Source organism: Pristiophorus japonicus, chromosome 7 (genome assembly GCF_044704955.1).
Source record: "Pristiophorus japonicus isolate sPriJap1 chromosome 7, sPriJap1.hap1, whole genome shotgun sequence".
Lineage (NCBI taxonomy): Eukaryota > Metazoa > Chordata > Chondrichthyes > Pristiophoridae > Pristiophorus > Pristiophorus japonicus.
Window position 1 is genome coordinate 189,973,281 of NC_091983.1, and position 19,662 is coordinate 189,992,942.

The 19,662-nt window shown below is 43.4% G+C and overlaps 1 protein-coding gene across 2 annotated transcripts in view; it reads left to right on the forward strand.

Moving 5' to 3' along the window:
- LOC139267377 (uncharacterized) overlaps positions 1–19,662 on the forward strand; it is a 290,673-nt gene that overhangs the window by 215,864 nt on the left and 55,147 nt on the right. For both annotated transcript variants that reach the window (XM_070885623.1, XM_070885624.1), the window contains 4 exons: positions 6,365–6,409; positions 6,493–6,611; positions 7,488–7,659; positions 14,528–14,667. In XM_070885623.1, the coding sequence (XP_070741724.1) occupies positions 6,365–6,409; positions 6,493–6,611; positions 7,488–7,659; positions 14,528–14,667 (476 nt within the window). The remainder of the gene's footprint in view (positions 1–6,364; positions 6,410–6,492; positions 6,612–7,487; positions 7,660–14,527; positions 14,668–19,662) is intronic.

Consider the following 19,662-nt stretch of genomic DNA (forward strand, 5'->3'; position numbering starts at 1 on the left):
AGGTGTTGATGATGGCTTGGAGTTCAGCCTCCGAGTGTGCGCACAGACGCAGGCGTCATCTGCGTTTTGTAGATCAATGATAGTGGATGGGATGACCTTGGATCTGGCCTGGAGGTGGCAGAAGTTGAGCAGATTCCCATTTGTTCTGTAATTTAGCTCCACTCCAGCGAGGAGCTTGCTGAGGGTGAGATGAAGCATAGCAGCAAGGAAGATCGAGAAGAGCATTGGTGCAATGACACAGCCTTGCTTGACCCCGGTCTGGACGTGGACCTATGGCCCAAGCACAAAAGGCCCTACCCCACTGCTGGCCAAGAAAGGCGAGATATTCATCAAGGACAGAGAGGCAGTCAGTGCCCGTTGGAAGGAGCATTTCGAAGATCTCCTTAACCGAGATTCTCTTCGACGTGAGTGTCCTTGACTCCATCCGCAGCATGCTACCCGCCACCATCTCAGCACAGCCCCAGCCCGGCACAAGGTGGAAAAGGCCATCCGTCAGCTGAAGAACAACAAGGCAACAGGAGCATATGGAATTCCCACCGAAGCACTAAAGCATGGCGGAGAAGTACTATTGACACGAATATATGACCTCATTTCTCTTATCTGAAAGGAGGAGAGCATGCCTGGAGATCTGAGACGCCGTAATTGTGACCTCGTCTTCAAGAAAGGGGACAAGTCCGACTGCGTAACTACAGCGGAATCTCCCTGCAGTCGGCCACAGGGAAAATCATCGCAAGAATCTTCCTCAATTGTCTCCCTGTGGCCGAAGAGCTCCTCCCAGAGTTGCAATGTGGATACCGTCCACTAAGGGGTACAATGGATATGATGTTCACCATGCGACGACTGCAAGAAAAATGCAGGGAACAGCACCAACCCTTGTACATGGCTGCCTTTGACCTCACAAAGGCTCTTGACACTGTCAACCGTGAGGGATTATGGCGCGTCCTCCTCCGTTTCGGCTGCCCTCGAGTTTGTCACCATCCCCCGTCTGCTCCACGATGACATGCAAACCATGATCCTGACCAAAGGAACCACCACAGACCCAATCCACGCCCAGGCACAGAGTAGCAGTTGAAGGATAAAGGAGTGACCAAAGCTATAGTTGAAAAGGTAGGTTTTGAGGAGGATTTTGAAGGAGGGCTGATGGAGTGCTTTTGGAAGAGAAGTTGGGTGCTGTGATGGTTGATGGCTCTGCCATGAATTGTGGAGTGGTGAGGGAGAGGATGTAGTGTAAGCCAGCGTTGGAATAGTGGGTGGTGTGAGACAGGATGTAGGGTGGGACGAGCCTACGGAGGTAGGATGGGCAAATGCAGTGGATGGATTGGTAAATTACACAGATTTTGAAGTGAGTCCATTGGAAGACGGGGAGCTATTTAAAGGTTAAGGGTGATAGATGAGTGGGACGTAGTATGGGATAATGTGAGCAGGCAAATTTTAGAAGAGGTTGAGCTTGTGTGGAGTGCTCATTGGAAGGTCAATAAGGAGAGGGTTGGAGAAGTTGAGTGTAATGGTGACACTAAGTAGCAACATTTTGCTCCGTTGAGATGAGCTATCTCAGCACCGACTGGAGAATGAAGCTGCAATTTTGCTGGTCTGCTTGAATCAGCTACTCAATGTCTTAAACTATCTGGGGAGCTTACTGTTTTAGTTTAGAGGGATATTACTGTAGCATTTTACAGATCAGAGAAAAGGCTGAACTGCTTTTCAATTGATAGAAAACTTGCTTCTGAAAATATTTATGGGTCTTGGTCTGCATCTCTGAACTTTGCGATTCACTTTGCTTGTTCCTTGTACTGTTGGTGCACTGATAACTAATTTTGCTGAAAGGTTCTGTATTTGATGCAGTATTTATCAAATTACATGTGTAGGTGACAATTACAGAAACATTGTCCTGATTTCTCATAACCTCTCTGACCAGTAGACGCAAGAGTATTGAAGCATTACCATGGGGCTCCTTCTCACTGTTAACTTTGTGATGAAGTATTGTTTTGGAGTTTTCCAAATATAGCTTACAATTTAAATGCTGCTGAACCTAGGCTTATTCAGATTACATTCCTTTTCAACTAATCCACGCTCCCATTATTTGATCTCAAAACGAAGAATGTTTTTATTTTTGGTGACTTTCAATTAGGCATATATATTTCCGCTAATGACAATTTTGTCAAATGGATTTAAAGAATCATCAACCAAAAGATCCAAGCCATTCTGGCAATATTGAAGTATTAAAGCTGCTAGTAATTGGAAATAATAAATAATTGTTAATCAAGTGCAGCTGATTGCCTCAATTTTCCATTATTATTCCATAATAGACATGGATGAACTACAACAATTGTACATCCCTGTCTGATGTAAAAATAAAAAAGGGAAGGTGGCTCAACCGTGACTATCAAGGGAAATTAGGGATAGTATTAAAGCCAAGGAAGTGGCATACAAATTGGCCAGAAATAGCAGTGAACCTGGGGACTGGGAGAAATTTAGAACTCAGCAGAGGAGGACAAAGGGTTTGATTAGGGCAGGGAAAATAGAGTACGAGAGGAAGCTTGCAGGGAATATTAAGATGGACTGCAAAAGTTTCTATAGATAGGTAAAGAGAAAAAGGTTAGTAAAGACAAACGTAGGTCCCCTGCAGTCAGAATCAGAGGAAGTCATAATGGGGAACAAAGAAATGGCAGACCAATTGAACAAGTACTTTGGTTCGGTATTCACTAAGGAGGACACAAACAACCTTCCGGATATAAAGGGGATCAGAGGGTCTAGTAAGAAGGAGGAACTGAGGGAAATCCTTATTAGTCGGGAAATTGTGTTGGGGAAATTGATGGGATTGAAGGCCGATAAATCCCCAGGGCCTGATGGACTGCATCCCAGAGGACTTAAGGAGGGTGGCCTTGGAAATAGCGGATGCATTGACAGTCATTTTCCAACATTCCATTGACTCTGGATCAGTTCCTATCGAGTGGAGGGTAGCCAATGTAACCCCACTTTTTAAAAAAAGGAGGGAGAGAGAAAACAGGGAATTATAGACTGGTCAGCCTGACATCAGTAGTGGGTAAAATGATGGAATCAATTATTAAGGATGTCATAGCAGCGCATTTGGAAAGAGGTGACATGATAGGTCCAAGTCAGCATGGATTTGTGAAAGGGAAATCATGCTTGACAAATCTTCTGGAATTTTTTGAGGATGTTTCCAGTAGAGTGGATAAGGGAGAACCAGTTGATGTGGTATATTTGGACTTTCAGAAGGCTTTCGACAAGGTCCCACACAAGAGATTAATGTGCAAAGTTAAAGCACATGGGATTGGGGGTAGTGTGCTGACATGGATTGAGAACTGGTTGTCAGACAAGAAGCAAAGAGTAGGAGTAAATGGGTACTTTTCAGAATGGCAGGCAGTGACTAGTGGGGTACCGCAGGGTTCTGTGCTGGGGCCCCAGCTGTTTACATTGTACATTAATGATTTGGACGAGGGGATTAAATGTAGTATCTCCAAATTTGCGGATGACACTAAGTTGGCTGGCAGTGTGAGCTGCGAGGAGGATGCTATGAGGCTGCAGAGTGACTTGGATAGGTTAGGTGAGTGGGCAAATGCATGGCAGATGAAGTAAAATGTGGATAAATGTGAGGTTATCCACTTTGGTGGTAAAAACAGAGAGACAGACTATTATCTGAATGGTGACAGATTAGGAAAAGGGGAGGTGCAACGAGACCTGGGTGTCATGGTACATCAGTCATTGAAGGTTGGCATGCAGGTACAGCAGGCGGTTAAGAAAGCAAATGGCATGTTGGCCTTCATAGCGAGGGGATTTGAGTACAGGGGCAGGGAGATGTTACTACAGTTGTACAGGGCCTTGGTGAGGCCACACCTGGAGTATTGTGTACAGTTTTGGTCTCCTAACTTGAGGAAGGACATTCTTGCTATTGAGGGAGTGCAGCGAAGGTTCACCAGACTGATTCGCGGGATGGCGGGACTGACATATCAAGAAAGGCTGGATCAACTGGGCTTGTATTCACCGTAGTTCAGAAGAATGAGAGGGGATCTCATAGAAACGTTTAACATTTTGACGGGTTTAGACAGATTAGATGCAGGAAGAATGTTCCCAATGTTGGGGAAGTCCAGAACCAGGGGTCACAGTCTAAGGATAAGGGGTAAGCCATTTAGGACCGAGATGAGATGAAACTTCTTCACCCAGAGAGTGGTGAACCTGTGGAATTCTCTACCACAGAAAGTTGTTGAGGCCAATTCACTAAATATATTCAAAAAGGAGTTCGATGTAGTCCTTACTACTAGGGGGATCAAGGGGTATGGCGAGAAAGCAGGAATGGGGTACTGAGGTTGCATGTTCAGCCATGAACTCATTGAATGGCAGTGCAGGCTCGAAGGGCCGAATGGCCTACTCCTGCACCTATTTTCTATGTTTCGATATATTTCTGTGAGCGTCGGGATTACTTTAAGTTCTAGTTATCTTGTAATAAGCCTCATTCCACAGAGCAGGTGTTTGCTCATGGGACGTGTAAGTGATAGTGAATCTTCAGGAATGCATAATCTTAAAACTGATTCCTCAGTACATGATTTTTCAGCTTTCTTTTCCCAAGATGATAGAAAGATTAAAAATTACTTCAAATATTTCAGGAGAACAGTTTTAAAAATGTGTGAGGAGAAAGGCTGGGAATGGAGTGATTCCTGCACTCTTAAAGTGCAGAAGTTAATGGTGTTGCCAAAAGAACTCTTGGGCCCATACAATTGCCTTTTCCATGGAACATGTAGGATGATGATTTTTCCATGTTGAATCAAGGACTTCATTTATTTAGTAATAAACAAAAGCAGCTGTAGGGGTGTGTGTGTGTGTAAATAAAAAAACAACAAACAAACAATTATTCCACCTATCCTGAAGGTGGAGTTGTTGCTGGGATGTGGTCCAGTGGAATAGTACTTGAGGTGTTGGTGTGTCTGTGATCCCAGGGGATTTGCAGGATCTTGCGGAGACATCGTTGGTGGTATTTTTACAGCGATTTGAGGTGTCTATTGCATATAGTCCATGTCTCTGAGTATACAGGAGGGTGGGTATCACTACAGCCCTGTAGACCATAAGCTTGATGCCAGATTTGAGGGCCTGATCTTCGAACATTCTCCCTCAGAGGGCCGAAGGCTGCACTGGTGCACCAGTGGCGGTGTTGAACCTCGTCGTCGAAATCTGCCCTTGCTGATAATAGGTATCGAGGTATGGAAAGTGGTCTACGTTGTCCAGGGTGGCGCCGTGGATCTTGATGACTGGGGGGGCAGTGCTGTGTGGCGGGGTCAGGTTGGTGGAGGGCCTTTGTCTTACGGATGTTTAGTGTAAGGCCCATGCTTTCGTACGCCTCGGTGAATCCCCTGGGAGGACAGACACACCAATGTCGGTGTTCTCGATCAGGCCACCATCGAAGCACTGACCACACTCGACCAGCTCCATTGGGCAGGCCACATTGCTCGCATGCCCGACACGACTACCAAAGCAAGCGCTCTACTCGGAACTCCTACACGGCAAGCAAGCCCCATGTGAGCAGAGAAAACGTTTCAAGGACACCCTCAAAGTTCCTTGATAAAGTGCAACATCCCCACCGACACCTGGGAGTTCTTGGCCAAAGACCGCCCAAAGTGGTGGAAGAGCATCCGGGAGGGCGCCGAGCACCTCGAGTCTCGTCGCCGAGAGCATGCAGAAAACAAGCGCAGGCAGCAGAAGAAGCGTGCGGAAAACCAGACTCCCCACCCATCCTTTCCTCCAATGACTGTCTATCCTACCTGTGACAGAGACTGTGATTCCCATATTGGTCAGTACAGTCACCTAAGGACTCACTTTTGGAGTGGAAGCACGTCTTCCTCGATTTCGAGGGACTGCCTATGATGATGTTGACGACTTGAGGCGTGCTCCACTTTCCTTTCAATTCGATGCCCATCTGTGTTGTTCAGATAGACGTTGAGTGGTGAGTTCTCCTTATGTCCTGGCCAACATTTGTCCCTCAGTCATCAGCACTAAAAATAGATTAACTGGTCATCTCATTGTTGTTTGTGGAACCTTGTTTGCAAAATGACTGCACTGTTTGTCTACATTACATCAGAAACTGCACTTCAAAGTAATTAATTGTTTGTGAAGTGCTTTGTAGTGTTTCTCCGAGATGTGATCAGGTGCTATTTAAATGCTTGATGCATAAAATATCTCAAGTAGTTTGCACACAATTTAATTTAATTAGTTGCACACTTAACAGGGAAATTCGGAAACTGACCTGGGGTGGTAATATACACATCGCTTTTAATGTCCAGACAAAGTGGGTAAGAAATATATTCGAATATTTAAAAATAAAAAAACACTAACTACTTTTTAATTCTATTAATAGATACTTGGAACGGAAAAGTTAACATTAAATCCTAGACCTGGAAAGGTAAGAATCACATCCCAATATTTAATGAAACAATTTGTCAATGAAATGCAAAGCAGGGGTTTTAAACACAATCTATTTTTCAGATTGTCATTTACAATCAGCGCAATCTTTGTGGAGAAGCTATTGAAGTCTTCCATGATGTTACTGATGCTACGTCCTGGAAGCTGCCCGGTGAAATTTCCATTAGGGTAGTAAGAGGCTGGTAAGATATGATGTTGCTTTACATTAGTAAGTTTTACTATGTTAAGGGCACTACATAAATGCAAGTTGTTGTTGATGTCCACTATTCATAAACATTTTATGTTCGCATCACATTAAACTTCATCATAGCACTAACTCCCTATGTTCTTGCCATAGTGCAATTCTTGAATAATTTGTAATATTACCTATGCTGAATACGGTGTGAAGCAAATAAAATATGCAAGAAAATTGAAAGGTTGAAATTAAGCTTGTCTGTGTTTAGTGTTGATAGAAATAAATTAAAAACTAGAAAGTTTAAAATAGAAACAGGAACGCTAGGAATGCGTACCATGTCAGTCAGTATCTGAAAAGAAAGATGAACATTTCAAACAGAGACTCATCAGATATTAACAGGCAAGGTTTATATTTCTAGCATTTTGTGTATTAATTTTGATTCTTTATCAAATGTTGAGAGGTCAAGATTGTAATTTGTGCTTGCTAAGACATAAAAACATTGCAATTGGAGAGTACAATATTTTCATTGGCTGCTCGATTTAGTATGAGATGGTTTATAATGACTAATTGTGCAGTTACACAACAATGATAAAGTTGGTAGAAAATGGGTTTGCTTTTGCACAGGCACTATTGTTGGAGTGTAAATGCAAAACTAGTTGTAAATTCTTAACGTTCATAGCAAAACATAAACCATATAACATAATATCTCAGTTCATATCCATCTTTAATTTGGCCTGTTTATTATGAATGGAGTAGTAATTGTGACTCGACTGGAATGTAAATGTTCATTGAAATGTAAGTAGAATTGTTAGTGTGAGACAGAATTCCATAAATGTCTGACTGGTATTCACAGATAGTAATATTATAAACTTTCTCCCAACAGTTGGCTTATTTATCAAAAGCCAAATTTTGAAGGTGATAAAATTGCATTGGAGGAAGGTGTGGTGGAGCTAACTGACATTTGGGGAACAGAGATAGCTGAAGACAGTTGTGGTGATACACCCACATCTACCGCTAATGAATTTCCTATTGGCTCTATAAGAAGAATAGCCAAGGTGGGTCTGCTTCATCATAATTTCAATCAAAAAGTATCCAATTAATGATGCATATGTTAGATTTGATGTGTTGCCAATTACAAAAGCTTCTGAATGTTTTGTAGGATATCAGAAGGTTGAATGTATAGGTTTTCTCTTCCACAGTTTACCTTTTCCTAATATCTGTGTCTGAACAATCTTTTACCAAACCACTTGCTGCTATGGGGTAAGAAAAATTGCACTGTTAAAATGGTTGTCAGTTAATCCATTTAGGAAGACTCAGCAAGGTTGGAGGAAAGAGAGAGGAAAATAAACTGAAAGAGCTTCTCCAATGTCTTGGTGGATAAAGGCAGTAGCAAGGTGTAGCAGTAAACCTATGGTATGCAAACAGTGGTCATGCATGCATTGTGAATACCTAGATACCCAGCCCCTGAAATCTCTCAGTACTCTGAGATAAAGCAGGGTAAAATTAGTCAAGGTTCTCACTCTTAACCGTCGAGTGATACCTATTGCAAAATAGTAATTTGTGGGTGTTTGGTGAGGACAGGGTTGTTTATGTTGCTCTCCAGTGATAAAATACCTTGCATACTGGTTTTTAACCATTGTGCATTGTTTATATAAAAAGAAACAATTCAAGCAGCTGCTAATATTCATAGTCAAAGCTTGCATGTGAGTGGCCACTGGGATGGAGGAAGAAACGGGGAAATCAAGAACAGTTACCGAAATGTTAATAGGCAAGGAAGGCAACTGAAAGGATAACTTTTAACTCAAAAAGCTAATGTCAAGAAAGTAAGTATCCAGTGGAAGGAAATAGCAGAAACTGAGCTAATATAAGAAATGAAAGTGAAAGCAAGACCTGGTGGAGGTAGGACTGAAATGGGAAAGCAATGAATCCAGTGTCAGCTGCAGCTCAGTGGGTAGCACTCTCGCCTCTGAGTCAGAGGTTCTAGGTTCAAGTCCCACTCCAGAGACTTGAGCACGAAAATCTAGGCTGATACTCCAGTGCAGTGCTGAGGGAGTGCTGCACTCTGAGATGTTATCTTTCGGATGAGATGTTGAACTGAGGCCCCGTCTGCCACCTTACGTGGATGTAAAAGATCCCATGGCACTTTGGAAGAAGAGCAGGGGAGTTAGCCCCGGTGTCCTGGCCAATATTTATCCCTTAATCAACATAACATTTAAAAAAAAGATTATCTGATCATTATTACATTGCTGTTTGTGGGAGCTTGCTGTGCACAAATTGACTGCCGCATTTCCTACATGACAACAGTGATTACACTTTAAAAGTACTTCATTGGCTGTAAAGCACTTTGGGACCGTCCAGTGGTCATGAAAGGCGCTATATAAATCAAATCTTTAATTTTCTTTAGGTGCAAGCAAGTCTTACAGCTAAAGGGATCAAGGGGTATGGAGAGAAAGCAAAAATGGATACTGAAGTTGCATGATCAGCCAGGATCATATTGAATGGTGGTGCAGGTTCGAAGGGCCGAATGGCCTACTCCTGCACCTATTTTCTATGTCGATGTTTCTAAGTCATGTTTTCATTAAGTTCAGTGTAGAAAATAGAGCCCTGTAGACCTCTTCAAAGTTTGTGAAATCTTAAGAGCATTTGCTGATTGATGTAGTTGTGAATGATGTAAAGTTAAAGGTTTACAGGGACCGTTTGTTCTTGACATTGTAAGGTCGCCACAGGAAAATAGCAAATAGGCTTTACATAAATTGAAGGAGAAGAAAACGTGAACATAAGAACATAAGAATTAGGAACAGGAGTAGGCCATCTAGCCCCTCGAGCCTGCTCCGCCATTCAATAAGATCATGGCTGATCTGGCCGTGGACTCAGCTCCACTTACCCGCCCGCTCTCCATAACCCTTAATTCCCTTTTTGGTTAAAAATCTATCTATCTGTGACTTGAATCCATTCAATGAGCTAGCCTCAACTGCTTCCTTGGGCAGAGAATTCACAGAATCACAACCTTCTGGGAGAAGAAATTCCTTCTCAACTCGGTTTTAAATTGGCTCCCCCGTTTTTTGAGGCTGTGCCCCCTAGTTCTAGTCTCCCCGACCAGTGGAAACAACCTCTCTGCCTCTATCTTGTCTATCCCTTTCATTATTATAAATGTTTCGATAAGATCACCCCTCATCCTTCTGAACTCCAACGAGCAAAGACACAGTCTACTTAATCTATCATCATAAGGTAACCCCCTCATCTCTGGAATCAGCCTAGTGAATCGTCTCTGTACCCCCTCCAAAGCTAGTATATCCTTCCTTAAGTAAGGTGACCAAAACTGCACACAGTACTCCAGGTGCGGCCTCACCAATACCCTATACAGTTGCAGCAGGACCTCCCTGCTTTTGTACTCCATCCCTCTCGCAATGAAGGCCAACATTCCATTCGCCTTCCTGATTACCTGCTACACCTGCAAACTAACACGCCCCCAATTTGGTGTCGGCTGCAAATTTAGAAATTGTGTTTTTGATTCCAAAGTCTAAATTGTTAATACAAATTGTGAACAACAGTGGTCCCAACACTGATCCTTGTGGAACACCACTACCCACCATCTGCCACAGTGAATAGCTACCCTTTACACATACTCTCTCTGCTTTCTGTCTTGAAGCCAGCTAACTATCCATTTTACTACGTCCCCTGACTCTGCATTCTCTGACCTTGTTCATCAGTCTATTATGGGGTACCTTATCAAAGGCCTTTTGAAAATGTAGATACATTACATCTACTGCATTACCATTGTCTATTCTCTCTGTTACCCCTTCAGAAAATTCATGAGGTTGGTCAAGGAATACTTTCCCTTTTGAAATCCATGCTGACTATTCATTATTATATTTTTGGTTTCTAGATGGTCTTCTATTTTCTCCTTTAGTAGGGATTCCATAATTTTTTCCTACCACCGATGTTAAGCTGACTGGTCTATAATTCCCTGGACATATTCCATCCCCCTTAAAAAAAGGTATTATGTTAGTTATCTGCCAGACCTATGGCACTACACCTTTTTCTAACGAATTATTGGGCCCAAGTTTCGGCCTCAGTTGCTCCTGATTTTTTGGAGCAACTGGTGTAGAACGGAGTATCTTAGAAATTCAAATTCTCGGCATTTAGTTTGCTCCAGTTCTAGTCAGTTAGAACAGTTTCACTTTGGAACAAAATTTTTTTTGCAAAAAGGGGCGTGTCTGGCCACTTACGCCTGTTTTCAAAGTTTCGTCAGTGAAAACTTACTCCAAACTAACTTAGAATGGAGTAAGTGAAGATTTTTGTACACTCGGAAAAACCTTGTCTACACTTTAGAAAATCAGGCGTAGGTTACAAATCAGGCATAGGGAATGGGGGCCGGGTGGGGGGGGAGGTTGAAAGGGAAGTTTACAAACATTAAACACTTCAGTTTTACAAATAGAGCCATCATCAATAATAAATGATAAAAACATCAATAAATCAACCAATAAATAAATAAACAAAAATTAATAAATGAAACATTTTCTCCTTACCGACTGTAGCACTGGGAGCCCTCCAACAGCGTGCTGGGATGCCCCCTCCAAGTGTGTGTCTGTCAGCATCTCTATCTCTGTCTGTCTGTGTGTGTCCTCTCACTCTCTGTCTGTCAGTGTCTGTGTTTCTGACAGCGAGGGGAGGGAAAGGGGGGGGGAGGAGAAGTGGAAGGGGTGGGGGAGGAGAAGGGGGCGGGAGGCTGAACGGGCCGGGCCCAAGACTTCGGGCAGGGCCCGTCCCAAGCACCAGATTTACAGGTAGGTGGCGTCGGGTCCGGGGTCAGGGTCAGTAGCGCGGGTCGGGTCGGGGGGGCGGTGGGAGGTCGGGTCGGATCGGGTGCGGTCCGGGGGGGCGGTCGGGAGCAGGAGTTGAGGGGGGGTGGGGCAGGAGGGAGGTCGGGTTGGTTCGGGTAGGGGGGGGAGGGGAGGGAGGGAGCACGGGTCGGTTCGGTTTGGGTCGGGGGGGCGGCAGAGGGACGGGGGAGAGGGAGGTCAGGTCGGGTGGGGGTGGGGGGAAGCGCGGGTCGGGTCCAATCCGGGGGGTCGGGTCCGGTCTGGGCCAGGGGGGGGAGCGGGAGTCGGGTCCGGTCCAGGGTCGGGTCCGGTCCAGGGGCGGGGGGGGGGAGCGGGAGTCGAGTCGGATCGGGAGGAAGCCTTATGCATGCAGCCGCAGTGAGGCCATTCGGCCAGGGCTAGGGGCTGCGTGCTTCGGGCCCCTCCCACACAGTTTTGGGTCCTCTGGAGCTACTGTGGGCGCGCATGTGCAGAGGTCCCGGCACTGTTTTCAGCGCAGGGACCTGGCTCCGTCCCCTACAGCTCGTGCTGCACCGCGCCCGGCTCCAGAGGACCAGCAGGGAGCTGGAGAATGTGTAAGTTTTTTTTTTTTAGACGCACTTTGTGGCGCGAAAAACGGGCGTCCAGGTCGGGTCTGCGCCATTCTAGGCGCGGCCCGAAACTTGGGCCCATTAAATGTGCAATAATGCCTCTGCTATCTCTTTCCTAGATTATTTTAAAATGCATGGATGCAATTCATCTCACTAGGGGTTTTATCCTCTTTGAGTTTGATTAGTTTATTTAATATATCCCCTCTTTTGTAATTTAAATGTACTTATCTCATTACTAATCTCATCATCCAATGTCATGTCCACCTGTCCTATGTCCCTGGTAAATACTGAAGCAAATGAATTATTTAATATTTCTGCCATCTCTCTATCGTTACCTGTGGTATTATCCTGTCAATCCCTTAATGGCCCTATTCCCATCACAACCTTCCTTTTTTATTGATGTGCCTGTAAAATATTTTGTTTTATGTTAATTTAATTTCATAATTCCTCTTTGCTTTCCTAATTGCCTTTTGACTTCTCTCCTAATCTTTTCGTATTCTTCCTTATCATGCACTCTCCTGCTGTCTATGTACTTAATGTATGCTTTTCCTTACCCTCAATTGTTCCCTATGACTTTATTCATCCATGGAGTCTCATTAGTGTTTAGTTTTAGCGGAATATATTGTTCCTGCACATATGTTGAACACTGTTTTAAATGTTTCCCATTGCTGTTCTACTTTGTTTTTTGCCAGTATTATTGCCCATTTTATTTTCCCACGTTCTATTCTCAGCTTCTTAAAATCCGCTTTTCTCCAATCTATTACCTTGGCTTTCGTCATACTTATGTCCTTCTCAATTATCATCTTAAAGCATATTATATTATGGTCACTATTGCTTAGATGTTCCCCTACTTTTACTTTTCTTATCTGCTCTGGTTCATTCCCCATTACTTGATCCAATAGTGAATCCTCCCTTATTGAGCTTTTCACATATTGGGTGAGAACAGAGTCCTGTACACATTGTAGGAACTCCATTCCCTTATCCCCTTTACCTATCTCTTCTGTCCAATGAATATCGGGGTAGTTGAAATCCCCCATGATTATTATTCTATGTTTTTGACTCATTTCCCTAATTAGTCTGCATATTTCTTCCTCCACCTCCCTTCTGCTGTTAGGTGGTCTGTAGACTACACCTATTAGTGCTATTGATCCTTTATTATCTTTTATCTCTATCCATATGGATTCTATTTTTGTCCATTACTTTTTTTTCAACTGCCATAATATTATCCTTAATAAGTACAACTATTCCCTATCCCTTCCCCCCCCCCTCCTCCCCTCTATCTTTTCTAAATATGTTATACTCTGCAATATTTAATTCCCAGTCCTGATTTTTCTGTAGCCATGTCTCAGTAATCCCTACTATGCTTCGTTCCTCACCACACTTAATTGCCTCCATCCGCCCTGTTTTATTACTGACACTGTATTGCAGTACAGAGAATTTAACCAGTTTTTCCATAGGATTTCTTGTCACTTTATGTTTAACCATCTTTTTAGACTCCCATTCTTTAACTCTATTTATTCATTTGCCATCAATGTCCTCCATTACTTTATTCTTTCCTATGCTCTCTCTTCCTGTTCTGTTTATAGTTAGGCTGGTTACATTTCTTGTCGATTCCTACCTCCATCTTACTAGTTCAAAGCCTTTGCCGCGTCGCTATCCTTTCCGATAGGACAACAATGCTCATCCCGGTTCAGGTAGAGCTCCTTCCTGTCTCCAGAACTGGTGCCAGTTTCCAATGAAAAGGAACCCCTCTTTCCCACACCAGCCCTTTAGCCACGTGTTAATTCTCCTGATCTGTCTGCTTCTATGCCAATTTCCACGTGGCTCGGGCAATAATCCAGAGATTATTAGCCTCGCGGTCCTGCTGTTCAATTTAGAGCCTAACTTTATTGTTTCAGCAGGACCTCCTCCCTGTTCCTGCCTATGTTGTTTGTTCCAGCATGGACCCACGACAACTGGATTTACTCCCTCCCTTTCCAAGTTCCTCTCCAGCCGCCGTGAGATATCCTTTACCCTGGCACCGGGAGGCAACACACACTTTGGGATTCTTGTTCTTGGCTGCAGAGGATGCTATCTGTCCCCCTAGTTATAGAGTCCCCTATCACTACCATATTTCTATTCTGCTTTCCCCTCTTCACCATCGCCCTCCCCGTGAACAGCCTTCTGAGCCATGGTGCCTTGTCCTGCATTCTGGCTGTCCTCCCTGAAGTCTTTCTCCTTGTCCTCACAGCGAGCACATCATACCTGTTGAACAGGACCAGTGTCTGAGGGACCTCTCTCATTCTCTCCTAAATCCCCGCTACCCGACTCCTTAACAGTCACACCCTCCCTTTCCTGAACCTATGTTTTCCTCTGGCGTGTATTCTGTATTCTGGATAAAACTATCCAGAAATTCCTCCCCACCACCCCCCGCTCCTCCCTTATGTGTGGGAGTGTCTCCAGCTCTTGTTGGGGGTCAAATAATCACGGACAGTATGATGGGCTGAAGATTTAATTTGTTACTTTTCCAGGAGTGGTGCTTACCAGAAATAGATTTATGTACAGAGCTAGATGGTCAAGGAAGAAAAACAACATGCATTGAGGACATGGAAGAAATGCGAACATATGGGATTCTGGAACCAACATTATCCCTTGAAGTATTTTCGGGCACGTAAGTAGAATGTTTTGATCTTAAGCATTTTCATTGTTGAACTGACAAAAAATGAATTTCAGTTAATGCCTCTTCCTATGCTTGGCTGTGTAGGAACTAGGTGAGATGATTCTGCAATGGTACTTCCAGCCTGGCAGGAGAGTCGTAATGTCAGTAATTCCTTGGGTCTCAGATCCTGTCCGGTTTAGGCTTGTAAGCTCAGAGAGGTGGAGCACAGACCCCACCACTCCTGTGATTTGAACCAGACAAGTGCCAGTGTAAAACAACCCCTAGTAACTATTACACAGTAGTTACAGCACAGAAACAGCCATTCAGCCCAATGGGTCCATGCTGTTGGGATTAAGTAGCTCCTTATGTGGAGCTTGCCTCCTGTCAGTCTGACCAAAGCACCAAGGCTAAACAGCTCCTTTGCATGGCCTCCAGACTGTGAATTCCCAACCAGCTTATCCCCTCCCACCATTGCTGCTTTAAACACACGTTCTCTGGCTGACTCAAGCTATGATAGTAGGCTCTGTTTATAGTGGCGGATTTGAGAACCGTGCCGAATGTGTCCATGGTGGGACACATTCGGCAAATTCCAGGTCTGCACTGCTGTCAGGTTCAGTGTCACCCGGTCACTCCCATAAGTGGACCCTACAATCAGGAGCTTGCCTCGTGACTGCCCAATATCGAGTCATATCATATCGTAACATTGAAACCCCTCCGTTTGTGAACTGGATACTATAATTTCGCTAATGACGCTACGTACATTTCTCCCATCTTCTCAGACCTATCTATTGCAGTGGAGGGGATCGATGCTTGTGTTCAGTTCGCACCAGCAAAACAGTGCTTCGCAGTTTCCACCCCAATCTGTGTGACCCCATTGTCTTAGAGTGAGATGTTATGTAAGAAGCACCTTTCAGACAGACGCTTGTCTGTTCCTGGCTGCTGGGTTGAATAATCTTCCTCATATAGCCTATGTGTTGATTTAACCCCTTATGTGCTGGATGTAACTTATATACATTACTCCAAAATTCCCTGAAGGCTGAATAGTCAAAGATCATAAAACATGACAGTCCGCTAACTGTCACTCCAAGATTAATGCGCTCACCTATACTGCAATCTCTTTTTTAAAAAAAAAACAGGGAGAGAGGACCTGAGAGAGAGAGGGAGGGAGGGGGTCAGTAGGTGTGTGTGTGTGTGTGTGTGTGCTAGGCCCATGCAGCAGAGCCTGGTCTCCAATCATCTTGAATCCCCTTACCATTGGACCAAGACCATGCTCTGTCAAGTCCGTGTGGTATCTGGTGTGCAATGGCCACCCCACATTAAAATAATTTAAGCACAAGCATCTTCCACCCTCTAAAATGAAGTTCGAGACTTGGCCAGCATTGGTCTCATCGGTCCCCTTAGAACTCATTTTAGTGTGGAAACAAGTCATCCTCGACTCTGGGAGAGTGCCTAAGAAGACAAGAAGGTGCTTCCAGTTAGGAGATGTTTTGGGACAAGAATCTTATTCAGCTGAAATTGACCCCACAGTCATTTTGCAGGCTGTAACTTAGTGGAAAAGACTGTAATGTTGAAGAAGTCACATAAGTGGGCAGAAGAGTAAAATTTTAATGATGGTATGATATTTGTCTTTGACTTTGAGGAAAGTTGGGGTCTGCTGAACTGTTGCACTGAGTACAACTTTTGTTTCAGTATTTGAGACTGTATGCAATTAAATCTACTTTACTTTAGTGCTTTAATTTGGGTTCTGGGATATTCAGTGACCTGGGTTCCGATGTTTACATTGCATATTCTGCCTCTCTTACCTGTGCAGCAGACCTGTAAAGCTAGTCTTTGGGGTTACAAGTCTGTCAGGATCTGGATTAAGTAAGGCATTCTCATTTTGTGCCAGACATGTGCTGCAACAGCTCAGTTTCCCAATTCAGCCCAATAGAAATCTGCCATGACTGACTATGACCGGCTGCCAGGAAGAACCGTTTTAGCGGGTCTTTGCTGACAGCCAGTGTTGGTAAGTCTTAGCAGTGTTATCATTTAGCTTGTAGCTGGCTGTACAAAAAGCAAACTTGAGGAGCCCCATCATGATGGTACAATGTGAAAGCTCTTGTAGTATAAAATTACACCCAGCTCATGGACACTGGTGTTCTGGAATCTGATTAAAACAGCACCATTATAAATGATTAAGTTGCTTAAAGCTTGGCAGCTTTCTTTACAAAGTTAGATCACAATGATCATACCATTTTTCATTCAGAGTGGTTTCACGCACCATCACAAACATTGGAAATCTCAGTGCCAAGTAGTTTCAGATGCAAACTGCAGATCTTGAACACTGCAGTTCAGGTCCAAAGGGCAAAGTTGAGCAGGACTAGGGAGGAAAAAAAAAATGAACACTAGCTAAAATAACTCTGCAATTGGTTGACGCTTCTAGGGATAATATATTTTTAATGGTAATATATTTTTAATGGTTCAAAAAATAATGATTCTATTTTGTGTGCACATGTCATGATGTAATCATGCAAGTGATCTTGGATACGGTTTAGAAGGTGTGGGTATGAATCAGTCTCCAAATTTGTGAGCAATTTGTTGTAAGTTCAATTGCTGACATGTTATGTGCTGTTAGATACTATTTTATTCTTTTGCCTATTCACGGAATTACCTGAATATTGCAACATTCTTTTTAACAGTGGGAAAAATAGATGTATGTCACAGTGTTTTCCCGATCTTTCATCTGTCACTTTGTAAAATCAGTCCCATTGACTCATGTTTTTGTTCTGTTTCCTAGGAGTGTTTTTTGAAGAAGTATTGGTACATTTCCTCTTTGCTTCTTTTCTATTTACAAAAATGGCAGTGCCTGACCATGATTGTTGAATACTCCGAATGTTGTTGATTCTTGCTCAATTGATGAAATAAAACTGAGTCCCTAACAGTCACCACAACAATGAAATGCACTGAAGTGTAGTTGGTTATTAAGGCTGTTTAACTGATGGCCAAAGGAATCTAGGACGTTGATCTTTTTTTTACACAAGCCAAACACAGATTTTTGGCTTGATTCATTGGCACATTTGATATGTACACTTTTTGACAATTGATGATTTTGCATTGTTTGTTTAATCTTCTGCCAATGAGCTACCTTGATCTTTTCAGCTAGAAATGTATACCTTATGCAGATTTTATATAAGAACATAAGAAATAGGAGCAGGTGTAGGCCATTTGGCCACGCAAGCCTACTCCGCCATTCAATAAGATCATGGCTGATCTGATCATGGACTCCGCTCCACTTCCCTGCCCACTCCCCATAACCCTTTACTCCCTTAGCGCTCAAAAATCTGTCTATCTCCGCCTTAAATATATTCAATGATCCAACCTCCACAGCTTTCTGGGACAGAGAATTCCATAGATTTACAACCCTCTCAGAAAAGAAATTCCTCCTCCTCTCAGTTTTAAATGGACGGTCCCCTAGTTTTAGTTTCCCCTATGAGTGGAAATATCCTTTCTGTATCCACCTTGTTGAGCCCCCTCATTACCTTATATGTTTTGATAAGATCACCTCTCATTTTTCTAAACTCCAATGTGTATAGGCCCGACCTACTCAACCTATCTTCATAAGTCAACCCCCTCATCTCCGGAATCAACCTAGTGAGCCTTCTCTGAACAGCCGCCAATGCAAGTATATCCTTCTTTAAATACTGAGCCCAAAACTATACGCAGTACTCCAGGTGTGGCTTCACCAATACCCTGTACGGTTGTAGCAGGACTTCTCTGCTTTTATACTCTATCCCCCTTGCAATAAAGGCCAACATTCCATTTGCCTTCCTGATTACTTGCTGTACCTTTTTGTGTTTCATGCACAAATACCCCCAGGTCCCTCTGTTCTGCAGCACTTTGCAATTTATCTCCATTTAAATTATAATTTGCTTTTCTATTTTTCTGCCAAAGTGGATAACCTCACATTTTCCCACATTATACTCCATCTGCCAAATTTTTGCCCATTCCCTAAGCCTGTCTATATCCCTTTGCAGATTTTTTGTGTCCTCCTCACAATTTGCTTTCCCACCCATCTTTGTATCAGCAGCAAACTTGGCTATATTACACTCTGTCCCTTCACCCAAGTCATTAATATAGATTGTAAATAGTTGAGGACCCAGCACCGATCCCTGCGGCACCCCACTAGTCACTGTTTGCCAATCGGAAAATTACCCATTTATCCCGACTCTCTGTTTTCTGTTAGTTAGCCAATCCTCTGTCCATGCTAATATATTACCCCAACCCCGTGAACTTTTATCTTGTGTAGTATCATTTTATGTGGCACCTTATCGAATGCCTTCTGCAAATCCAAATACACCACATCCACTGATTTCCCCCTTATCCACCCTGCTCGTTACATCCTCAAAGAACTCCTGAAAATTTGTCAAACATGATTTCCCTTTCATAAAACCATGCTGACTCTGATTGACTGACTGAAATATGCTTTTCCAAATGTCCCGCTACTGCTTCCTTAATAATGGACTCCAGCATTTTTCCAATGACAGATGTTAGGCTAACTGGTATAAAGTTTCCTGCTTTTTGTCTGCCTCCTTTTTTTAAAGAGAGGTATTACACTTGCGGTTTTCCAATCCGCTGGAACCTCCCCAGAATCCAGGTAATTTTGGTAGATTGCAACCAATGCATCCACTATCTCTGCAGCCACTTCTCAAGACCCTAGGATGTAAGCCATCAGATCCAGGGGACTTCTCTGCCTTTAGTCCCATTATTTTACCGAGTACTACTGCATTAGTGATGGTGATTGTATTAAGTTCCTCCCTCCCTATAGCACCTTGATTATCCACTATTGGGATGTTTTTAGTGTATTCTACTGTGAAGACCGATACAAAATATTTGTTCAACATCTCTGGCATTTCCCTGTTCTCCATTTATTAATTCCCCAGTCTCATCCTCTAGCGGACCAACGTTTACTTTATCCACTCTTTTCTTTTTTATGTACCTGTATAAACTCTTACTATCTGTTTTTATATT